The sequence below is a fragment of the Delphinus delphis genome, chromosome 4 (assembly GCF_949987515.2).
Source record: "Delphinus delphis chromosome 4, mDelDel1.2, whole genome shotgun sequence".
NCBI lineage: Eukaryota > Metazoa > Chordata > Mammalia > Artiodactyla > Delphinidae > Delphinus > Delphinus delphis.
The window spans coordinates 55,630,703-55,642,880 of NC_082686.1; the positions used below are offsets into that span (position 1 = coordinate 55,630,703).

A 12,178-nucleotide genomic window follows, 5' to 3' on the forward strand; every position below is an offset into this window, starting at 1 on the left:
AAAAAACAAAAGCATATTCTGGATGCTATTACATCCATATTTATATCCACATAATGATTTATATGGTTTTATATACATTGACTGATTTTGGATGAATTCATAAGTAACTAGTAAAACCATGCCTCTTGAGAAGAGTAATTAAGTAACTAAAGACAAGAACGGGATGAAGACTTTTCACTGTACTGTATTCCATTTCACATGTTCTGAATTTTATACTATGTGCATGTACATAAAATTAAAATTATACAATTACACAAACATTTATTAAATGTTTTATTGCTTTTGTCCAAAGTTGCAGACATTTCTAAACAAATAAAACGAACAGTTGTCAAGGAAAATGTAAAACACAATTCTTACATATATGTAATATGTATTCATATTATGCTTAGAAGATTGGCTCTTTTACTATAACTCAATAATAAAATTAACATATAAAATATATCTCAAAGTTCTTTTGGGATGTATATTATCTGCTTTACTGAGTACTGGCTGTAGTGGAGAAGGGGTATAATGTCTTTCTTTTTCAACTCAAGTTTCAAAAGGAGGTGATTCTGTAGTTCTTTGGCTCTTAAAAACCACTGTTTTCCAGTGTTTACAATCTTTTTAGTGAAAACAAAATTTAAGCCTAAATGACATTTCCATCTTTCTTAGCAGCTCACGGGAACTAGAGAACTCTAGAAATGGTTTCTGAGAGAACAGGAAGAGTTAGGGAATAGAACTGGGAAACATACAAATTGTAAACCAGTCTCCATTTCTAAAACATAAAATTTTCTTACTGTTAAACAAGATGAACTTTACAATAACAAGTGCAAAGGAGATATTTTTACAGAATCTTCTTTTTTTCTTATTAGCATTTTAAAAAATGGAATGTCTTTTCTTTTAATTTTGAGAAGTACTTTCCTTTTTTTTGAAAGGAGACTATGTCATGTACCTGCAGTCATTTTATTTAAAAGTCTTCTGAAAAAGGAGATTATCTTCTTTAAGCAGAACTTCTAAATAACTGTCAATTTGCTCCAGGTCTCCTGCTGGACCGCCCTGGAAAAGAGAAGCAACAATCATAGGAAGGGAAGAAGCTACAGGGTTTATTCCTGTAATCTGGGTGGCCTTGGACCAGTCTTCCCTATGATTCATGTAGCAACAAAACCCAGCTTGCATTCGAATAATGCTTTTAACCTTTTGAAATGTTTTTGCATTTAATCTCATTTTATGCTCACAAGTGGTTAGGAACTTGAATCTTTTTTTTTTTTCTTCTTCTTCTTTAGTGGCAATTAGTTCAACTGTGCTTTTTGGGTTTTTTTTTTCCCCTTCTATATAATTACTTGTCATATTCCTAAAGCCCCCGCCCTCATCTCATTTTTCTGTTATAGGCTCTCATGAATTTTTAGCCTTAGAGGCAAAACAGACGGGTAGGCAAATTCTGACTTCTCTGTTTCTCCTTTTTCCTCTGCAGCATCTTTTCCCACAACCTTTGGCTTGCTGCCCTGATCTGTCCCCTTTTCTCTTTCCCTCAGTTCTCTATTGGGGTAATCTCAAGCTCTCCTTCCTTGAGCTTCTTGATCCATGAACAGCTGGACAAATGCTCCCTCTTTACTGACCTAAGTCTCACTCCCTCAGGCCCAACCATGGGATCAACTCATTCTCCAACTGCGCTGATGGACAGGAGAATTTTTAGGAAGGACCTTTCAGAAATAATCCCAATGTTATTATTGTTTCCAATAAGTGTCTGGCACTATCATAGTTTCTCCATCCCTCATCTGGTTCCATTAAATGTGTTTTTGCTTTGCTCCCTTTGCCCTAGATTTGCTCAGTCTTCTAACAAGCCTGAATTGTACTGAGTCCCAGCTTTGTAACTAGGACGCTGTTTGGGTTTCCATGATACTGATATTCACTGGGATTTCCAAATATTCACTGACCCTGAGGAATGCCCTGTGTGATCCTTTCTGACACCGACAGCTCTCAGCCTGTTCAGTCTGGTCTAATCCTTTGGCTCCTGCTTTCTACCCTGCAGACTAGACTTCCTGCTAGGACTCCAGGTTGATCCTGTTCCCAGGTTCTTCATGTGCTGCCCCAACCATCTGTTCCAGGTCCACCGCATCTCATGTGTCTGCTCTACTCCATGGTAGCTGCTCGCGCAATTAAAGGCACTGAGAATGTAAATTTCAAGTGGGGGATGAGAGTAAACATATCTGGGCAGGAGCCTTTTGAGTACCTCTACAATGATACTGGATAAAACATTTCACATTCTGTGGGCTAAAGCCCTTCACCTCTTTACTAATGTTTGTGAATAAAACAAATTAAGTTAGTATAATTACTCTGGCTACTGTGAGGGAACCCAGGGGTTTGACACAGAAGGAAGAGTAAACTGCTATTCTTTCATTTTGTTTTTCCTAGCTGAACAGATTTGCTATTGTGAGAACCAAATAATTTTTATGAACTTTCTTGATAGACAGTGGTATTCCATTACTATGATAAAGAACTTCTTTGGTCTCTCTAGTTGTTCTTGTTAGTGAAACAACAGTCATCACTGAAACCCTACCATGTGTGAGGCTCCACCAGACCTTTCACATGCAAAAACATTCACCACCCTCTGTAGCCACAAGAACCCAAAGGAGCTCCACTCAAATCCCACTCTCACAAATTGGCTTAGGTAGTACTGTTGACAGAAGGACAAATATAATTACCATTATGTGAAAATCGTTAGCTTTAATCATCCTTTTTATTTTAATAATGAAACATTTTAACTGTTGCCTAGACCACCCAAGAAGAGAGGGATCGTCTCTTTTGGCTATATACTTAATCAAAAATACTTTGTGTTTTTATTTTGTATTTTACATAAGAGAAATCCCAGCAAATCCAAAGATGTGTAGTTTTTGAAAGAGCAATGAACTCTCACACTGACTGAAAACCAGACAGTCGGCTTCAAAGTCCATGCTCATCATGTTCAATACTGATGCTCAGCAAGTTTCCTCGTCTGTCTCTCCACGACCCCCTTCATGGGCAAAGCCGTCCTCCAGGCCTCCAGGCAGGTTTCTCTGGGAGACAGCTCCTGCCCTCTCTCCCTGCATGGCCCAGGAAGGACCTGTCTCCTGTTCCAGACTCAGAGCCTATGTCTGAGTTTTGTCTGGGTCCTGAGACAATTTTCTCCCCGTCAGACCCTATTTCCATATACTTTTTTAAAGCAGGCTAGATGATATCTAAGGAGCTTCCAGTTTACCATGACAATAAACTGAACCAAAGGCTAGTCTTGAGGCAGCCCAGAGAGTGCCCAGGTTTCCATCACCAGTGCTGGGGAAGCAACACAAAGTGCTGGGTGCTGAGTGTATGATGCCAAGTTGCTCCAGACACAGACCTGCCCTTGCGGGCCCCCAGAGAGCTCTCTGACCCCCTCTCAGGGAGCTTTCCTAGGAGTCCCACTGAACAACCTTCGTTTATACTCCAAGGAAAGCTGAGAAACACAGTCATAGTTCCTGGGCTCACTGTTGATTTCTCAATTTATTTCTAGCATCTACAGAAAGACTTTTCAACATTGGATATATATACTTTAATTTTTGATGTTTTCTCCCCAGCATTTGTATATGCTATAGTAGAAGATGGGTATTTCCTCACTGGCTCAATCTATCATAGAAGCCCAATTCTTTATGCATTCAAATATATAAATAAACAAGAAGAACAGTAATTCATAGTTACATGATATTTTCCTCTAAGATTAGAAGAGTCTGGTTTTTTAACCTCTGTATTAGGATAAAAATTAAAATATTTTGTTGTCTGAAAAAATTAGGAAAAAATTTCCTACTGGAAATATGCTACTGAGGAGACAGCATGATCGAACTATACCAACAGCACAAGCAAAGCTTCTGATTTTTTAAAGGGAAAATATAATAGGCCTTTAAAACAGTGTTCTAATTTATACTTTCAAAGTTCATTTATTTGTGATTTCAATATCCATTAAGAGAGAGTTAGGGCTCGGTTAAGTGACTCGTCCAAAGTCATAAGTGGATGACGACATTAGGAGAGGAAGCTAGCCCAGCGCTCTCTACACAATGTGTGTTCCTATTACTCAAATAAAATTTCATTTCTTACCAGCTGAAGTTTCTGCAATAATACTGTCAGTTTCACACGAAGATTATTCAGTTTGTCTTCAGTGACTTTTCTTTTTTTTTCACATTGTCCCAGGGATACTTCATTAAGCACTCCTCTTCTGTTTGCATCATAGATAATGGATTGCATGGTTTCCTTTAGTTTTTTTTCATATTGGACCATGTAAACATTACGGACCTGGGAATGTTTTAAAAACAGTTTTAGTATATTTTTAAAATATTACTTTCCTCCCTAATAGCAAAATATCATATTCCAATCCTACACATATATACCACGTGTCAACTCTGTACATATGTACTATGGGTGGTCTACATTTAAGATATGTTGATCCCTTAAGGAACTAACAATCTGATGGAAGAGGAAGAGAAAGAAGGAAAAATGCACAATAGTCCAGTAACTATAATATAAAGAGGCACGCCAAGGTCAGCTCAGAAACCCTTGCTTTGGAATAAAGAAGAAACCTAGTAATGCTTGAATTTGTTCTCCTACCAGGGCTACCGTATTCTTCAAGGCACAAAGAGGATAGGTGCCTGTGACTACTCGCCACAGCACCAGTAACTCACAGATGACGACAGTAACTCACAGATAACGACAGAGTGTCCAGCCACCTGGGGCTTTAAATGTGTGATTTATAACTCAAGTCTGTAGCATCTGAAAAGCACAGAAGCTACAGTAAGAGGAATTCCTAGTCTGCCACTCTCCTTGGGTTCCCTAATCTGATATAAAGAGTACGGTTATATACTAACGCATGTGACCTTTGCTAATTCAAGAGTCTTGGTTATTTTCCAAGAGCTCGTGTTGCACCTGAGACACTCACAGAATAGAAAGAAGTAATGGAGTGGCCAAACACTTCAATTTCAAAATGACATTAATTGCCTGTATCAACATTTTGAGAGGGCCGGGGGATATTCTGAGAAAAGAGATACAGGGCAAATCCTGTTTTGATAAACATTTGAATGTTTCAGCAATAAGAAGATTTCTGTATTCTAATATGCTGGGTTGCCAGGAAAATTGTACGGTAGCCTCGTTTGTCTTCTGGGTCCACCCTGTCCCCCTTCACCCTCCTCCATTACACTCACTAATACATGCAGGCCCTTCCCCAACACTGCCACATCATCCCCTTTAAGCACTCATTGACCTCACACATTTCTCCTTTTTCTATAAAATTCTTTAAACAAACAAACAAAACCCCCTAAGTATACTGAATTCTGTTTAATAGACGTTCACCAACTACTTCCTAAATTCAAGGCACTGAATTTTATTATAGGTGATGCAGAGATACGTAAGATTCAGTTTTTGCTCTCAAGAAGCTTCTAGTCTACAAAATGAGATAATACAAGTATGCAAATATTGTATCTTTATGGGAGAAAATGTATTGTGCCCCAAGTAAGGCACAGATATTATCAGAGTTGAGAGGCGGGTGTGGAGTCTCCATTAAATAGAAGAGCATTAAAGTCCTGACTTAAGGTATTTGAGTTGGATTGACATCACTAATTTACCTCCAATTATGTATACTATTCATGTGCTACTAACTGAGAGGAATATTTGGGAGCAAGGACCCAAATACCACTCCACAGTAGTAAACAATGGCCATATATGTGTGCGTTTATATATATACACACATACATTCACACATATATTTCATATGTTGTATTAAAGGTGAGACTTAATTGTGAAATCTGTAGATTGCCACGTAAAGAAATCTTAGATTTCTTTAGAGACTTACACTGCCTGGATGTTTGTGTGAGGGCACAAGGAATTAGACTCTGAAATCCTTGACCTGGCTCTGCCTCTTCTTACCTCATTTCCTGAGTTCTAGGCCTCGCCCTTCCAGGTATACATCAAGCTCCCTCCTGCCACAGACCCTTTGCCCTTGCTGCTGTCTTTGTTCAGCAGATTCAGCTCCAGATATACACAAGGCTCACTCTTGGTCTCAACCAGTAAGAAAACATGGCTCAGATATTCCTTGCTCTCTGTATCTGAAATAGCCTCCCCTTCCCCAACACACCGTCACTGTCTATCCCCTGGCCTTGCACATTTTATGGCACATCACATTGTATGTTTATTTATGTTTTATTTAAGTGTTTGTTATCTATCTTTCCCTCGGGAACGTAACCTCAATGTAAAAAAAAAATTGGTTTTGTACACCTCTCTATTTCCAACACCTGCCACAGGGCACTAAATAGTGAAGAGTTAGGACAGCAGATGTTCAGAATTAACAGCAAAGGGACTTCAAATACGAGGGCCAAACCTGCCTTGAAATGCAGGCTACATTCTGAGATCTTGGAGGGGCATCCTTTTTTGAACATGCTCAATTCAACCTACAAGAAGTTGATGGCTTAAAACTAAGGCGATAACCACCTCCTCCAAGAAGCTTCACAGGTGCTTCCCGTGGAGGCTTCTGTCAAACCCAGGAAGTGAGATCTCCCACGGCCTGAAGGTAGAGTAGGGTAAATAATTCAACACAGCTGGAATAATGAGGACAGAGTCATGGACAGTTCAGATGTCAGCAGCCAATTATAGTTCTTAGTTTTCAGAACTTCAGAATCTTATAAGCTTTTGCCATTCTAAACAACAGCCAGGAAACACTTTCTTTTAAAAAGCAACAACAATAATAAAACAAACCAAAACAAATAAAATTAAAAATATAAAAAACAATATTACCTAGAAAAATAACAGTATTGCTCATCAGCAATAAAAAGAAACACACGATTGATATACTTAATGGATCTGAAGGACATTATGTTGAGTGAATAAAGCCAATCATAAAGTGACACCTACTGTATGATACCATTTTGATAACATCCCTCAATAAGTGGTACTGGGAAAAATGGACAGCTACATGTAAAGGAATGAAATTAGAACACTCCCTAACACCATACACAAAAATAAACTCAAAATGGATTAGAGACCTCAATGTAAGACCGGACATTATAAAACTCTTAGAGGAAAACATAGGAAGAACACTCTTTGAGATAAATCACAGCAAGATCTTTTTTGACCCACCTCCTAGAGTAATGGAAATAAAACCAAAACTAAACAAATGGGACGTAATGAAACTTCAAAGCTTTTGCACAGCAAAGGAAACCATAAACAAAACGAAAAGACAACCCTTAGAATGGGAGAAAATATTTGCAAACGAATCAACGGACAAAGGATTGATCTCCAAAATATATAAACAGCTCAGGCAGCTCAATATTAAAAAAACAAACAACCCAATCCAAAAATGGGCAGAAGACCTAAATAGACATTTCTCCAGAGACATACAGATGGCCAAGAAGCATATGAAAAGCTGCTCAACATCACTAATTATTAGAGAAATGCAAATCAAAACTACAATAAGGTATCACCCCATACCAGTTAGAATGGGCATCATCAGAAAATCTACAAACAACAAATGCTGGAGAGAGTGTGGAGAAAAGGGAACCCTCTTGCACTGTTGGTGGGAATGTAAATTGATACAGCCATTATGGAGAATGGTATGGACGTTCCTTAAAAAACTAAAAATAGAACTACCATATGACCCATCAATCCCACTACTGGGCATCTACCCAGAGAAAACCCTAATCCAAAAAGACACATGCACCCCAATGTTCATTGCAGTACTATTTACAATAGCCAGGTCATGGAAGCAACCTAAATGCCCATCGACAGACGAATGGATAAACAAGATGTGGTACATATATACAATGGAATATTACTCTGCCATAAAAAGGAACGAAATTGGGACATTTGTAGAGATGTGGATGGATACAGAGACTGTCATACAGAGTGAAGTAAGTCAGAAAGAGAAAAACAATTATCGTATATTAACGCATATTTGTGGAACCTAGAAAAATAGTACAGATGCACCAGTTTGCAGGGCAGAAATTGAGACACAGATGTAGAGAACAAACGTATGGACACCAAGGGGGGAAAGCGGCAGGGGTGGTGGTGGTGTTGGTGGGATGAACTGGGAGATTGGGATTGACATGTATACACTAATATGTATAAAATAGATAACTAATAAGAACCTGCTGTATAAGAAAATAAAATTCAAAAATGAAAAAAAGAATGTTTATACAGCATGCTACATTCAAAATCATATTCAGTCTCTCAACGTTCACTATTTTGTAACCAGCAAACTGTATTTCCTTCAAGCACTAGCGGCCAGTTTAGCCAGTTTCCTGACTTATGCTTCTTGCTTTCTCAGGCTAACATCTCAATGAGGTTTCTAAAAAAGGTAACACTTTTGACAACTTTTAAAGCTCAATATAAAAGGACTTCTGGTTGTTTTAACATTTTAATTAAGGTGAGTATAGAATTGTAACAGGATGAGAGGCTTAGTTCTGCTGGTTAAACTCACTTTTGTAGAGGTATTTGCGGCAGATCAAAAATGGAATTCTTCCAAACCCCATTAATTCAGAATGGAATTAGGATTTGAAAGAAAGAATATTCAACTGAGATTTTAATTTTCTGCCTTGAATTTAAAACGTCAGAGCTCTGGCAGCTCTGGAGCTCCAGAATCCTAATAAGTTTGCACAAAGTAAGGCAGGACTACAAAATCTATAGATTTTGCACCCTATTTACAAGAATATGCATGTGTTTGTGTGGGCAGACACTACAGCAGAAACAATCAACTTTGAGTCAATGCACAATAGTAAGGTGCAGATGCATTCAAAGCTACTTATTGATGTTGCTAGGATATGAGAGGATTGCTAATTTCAAGGATTCAATAATCTAGTTGAGGAGAAAATAAAATACAGGAAACTACTGTAATGCAAGGCAGAAAATTTAATTAATGCTAAAGTAGAGTTTTAAGGTCCTCTCAGAACACAGAAGTCAAGATTAATTTCACACGGAGAGACTGAGGTAGGCTTGATGTAGAAGGTAGCATTGATCAGGCTGTACAAAGGGTGGGCAGGATTTCCAGAGGCCAACCGTGGACTGGGAGAGTGGAGAAGAGTATTCGGGGGGACAGCACGGGGAAACGCTCAGAGGCAGGCCAGTCTAGTAGGTTGGAGCAACTCCATTTTGGATGGAGCAGATGGCTTGCAAGAGGAAAGAATAAAAGATGGTGGTTCAGGTTGGGTTGCAAAGGACCACCAATGCTGTCATGAATCATCTGCTACTCTAATAGTTATGGACACTGCTGATGTGGTCAGGGCGGGTGACCAAAAAAGTTTGTGCTTTACAAAGGGTCCTCCCTTTATTAAACGTACACACCTTAAAGCAAGGGGCATAGAGTTAACCCTACATGGATTTCAATAAATGATTTCAATAGTTTTTATAACCATCCACTTAAAGCTACTAATCATTAATAAAGTCCTTAAAACCAGTTTCATGTGAAGAAAATCGTGATTCCAATTGTTCTGTATTTTGCTTGCAACATCTCCATTTCAACAGGAACTCATGGTCTCTTGACTGTTTATCTTGCTTTGATTCTTTGAATTCCATTTGCCCTGAACATTACGAGGATTCTACTCATCATCTATGCTAACACCTTGAATAAACACTTATTCAGTCTGGCCTCCAAGACCCAACAACTTGGCTCCATTACTGAGTGTAGACACTGAAAAAATATCATTTAGAAACAGACATGAAGGACATGTATAAGCTTGGATACGCTGAGATGTATGATAAACTAATTCTTAGCAAATTTCTAAGTTTTTTAGTGTAAATAGTTAAATCAGAGTTCCCTAACCAGTAGATAAGGATGTGTCAAGAGATCCAGGAACCCTACTGGTGATTTGTCAAGCTGGCTGCCACAGAGTTGGGACAATTCCTGGTGGGACAGTAAACAACCTGCCTACCGCATGCCCTCCCCACACCATATTTTACTGTCAGCATCTCCCCATATACATCTCACCATGTAATGTCAAGGTCTCTAGTAAGTAAACAATAATTCTTTTATGCCAATAGGCTGAGAAGCTGTAGTATACCTACTGCAAGTAATACTTGCAAACTTTATCATAAGGATCAAGTATTACAGTCTGGATAAGAATGAGATGGAATAAAGTGAGGTAGTGAAGAGAGCTCTGGAGTGGCACAAATCTGGGTTCCAATCCTGAATCTACTACTTACTTGCATCATGACATTGGAATGTTATCTTTCTGGTTCTCCATTTCCTCATTACTAACATGGAGATAGTGGCAGCTATACATCCCAAAGTTGTGAGAATTAAATGAGGTAACATATATAAAAGGCCTAGTTTAGTGCCTGGAGCTAGTGGCTCTTAATCAATCACAGTGTTAGATTTGCTGATGAAAATAATACTAGTAAAATAATAATAATAATAATAATAGTGCTAGAATAGGGTCAAAAATATGTTGGATAAAAGCTGTCTTTTACTCTAATTAGGAAATGACAACTAAGTCTTCACACCGAAAATGTTCAATTACTGCTTTTTCAACAAAAATGCTACTCAGAAAATAAATTCAATTTTCAGTTGAACAGTGATGAGAAATTAAGAACCACAATATTCCTTCATTTCCAGTTGCTTATCACAGGCCAGTAGGCACTCAGGCAGAAATATCAGAGGCAAATATATCAACAGGGGTATTACATTTAGGCACACCCTAAAATCCAAACACTTTGTGACACAGCCTTTCTAAGAAGAAATCTAGTTTAGGTTCTAATTTTCATTTCAAGTTTGCCTAGTTATATGCTTTGGGGAACTTACTTCCCAATTCTATTTCATTTATAAAACATGAATATTCAAACATATTCCATTCCCCACAAAAGAGATGAGGCGGCGCCTGTGCTTACAGCTGTGCTGTGCACAATTCCAGGAAGCATCATTCACCTCCCAGTCTTGCATATTATTATGAGAGTTTTCCAGAAGATGGCTGTAAGCATAAGCACTTGGAAGAAGATGCTAGTATATGTGCTAGTGATAGAGCTGGTGCACCTGTTTGAGCAAACACAGGTGAAGTGTCAGCAGAAACCTAAGCATCTCAATATTGATCCTGGTGCCATGAAAAGTTCTAGACTGTTGTGGCCTCCATGAAGTATCTGGGAACCTCAGTGGCTGTACTGGCTCCAGTGCTAATCCCCTGTGTTAGTTGGGCCAGGTTCACATCTTGGAGTCTCAGTTCCCTTGATTGTGATTTAAGGAAGTTGAGGGCATATGATTTTTTGAGATATTTCTCTAGTAGAACTGAAGGATTCTATGGACTCTTCCCTGCCACCACCAAGGAAACCTTTAAGAACTAGATACACAGTATTATAAGAAAACTGTAAAAAAAAAACAAAACAACAAAAACAAAAAACCATCTACCCAGAGAGAGAGAAAGGTTGTAATGAAACACACCAAAAAATACCAGTGATCTTGGAATGGTTTGGGACTATGGATGAATTTCTTAAAATTCCTTTTACTTTCTTTTATTAGCATTATTTTATAGCTGCTTTTAAAATAGAAAAATCATAAACTTAAAAAAAACTGTTGATAGAATTTAAAAAACCCAGAGAGATATCAAATTGTCCAAAATAATTAAAGACTTTTATACAAAAGATTTCTGATTTAGCACAGTGTCTCAAGGATCCAGTGAACCTATTGCTTAAAGACTCAGAATGTCATGTTTCCTGTTCAAAATATAGTCCTACTCCAAGTGTTTCATAAGCTTTATGGTTTGGAAACATTTGCATCTTTAAAATTCAAAAAGATGTTGCTTTGTGGCATCTGATATGCTACAGATTAATCTAAGTCTTGATAAGTAAATGCAAATTTGATTTCCTTTCAAACCTAACATTTAGAAATGTATATTATTTCTCCTTTGGAATACAGGATCATTTAGAATATAAATGATTACGTTGAAAGGAAGCTTACCTGGTTGAAACACATTTTCAGCTTCTTGTTTGTCTGTTCTGGGCATTGCTCCAGCTGTTTTCATAAATCATAACAGAACAGGATATTAACTTTTAGGGAATGAGCTGTCTACAGTAGAGTTATAACATGCAAGTACCTAGTATAAAAAAGCATCAAAGCCTAGAACTTGCCAACATTGGTGCTGTGGGTCTTTTAAGCCAGGGTCTAATTATATTATACAACATGGTTTTAAAATTTTTCAGATGAAAAAGAAAATCAAGGTGAAGGAAAAGT

General features: G+C 37.9%; 1 protein-coding gene across 1 annotated transcript in view; it reads right to left on the reverse strand.

Annotated features, from left to right (window-relative positions):
• Positions 1 to 338: 338 nt before the first annotated feature.
• The window catches only part of MORC1 (MORC family CW-type zinc finger 1), a 179,351-nt gene continuing 167,511 nt past the window's right edge, over positions 339 to 12,178 (reverse strand). The window contains exons 25-27 of the mRNA XM_060009873.1: positions 11,906 to 11,959; positions 4,081 to 4,275; positions 339 to 1,035 (exon numbers count right to left, since the gene is read on the reverse strand). Of these exons, the coding sequence (XP_059865856.1) occupies positions 943 to 1,035; positions 4,081 to 4,275; positions 11,906 to 11,959 (342 nt within the window). The 3' untranslated portion in view covers positions 339 to 942. The remainder of the gene's footprint in view (positions 1,036 to 4,080; positions 4,276 to 11,905; positions 11,960 to 12,178) is intronic.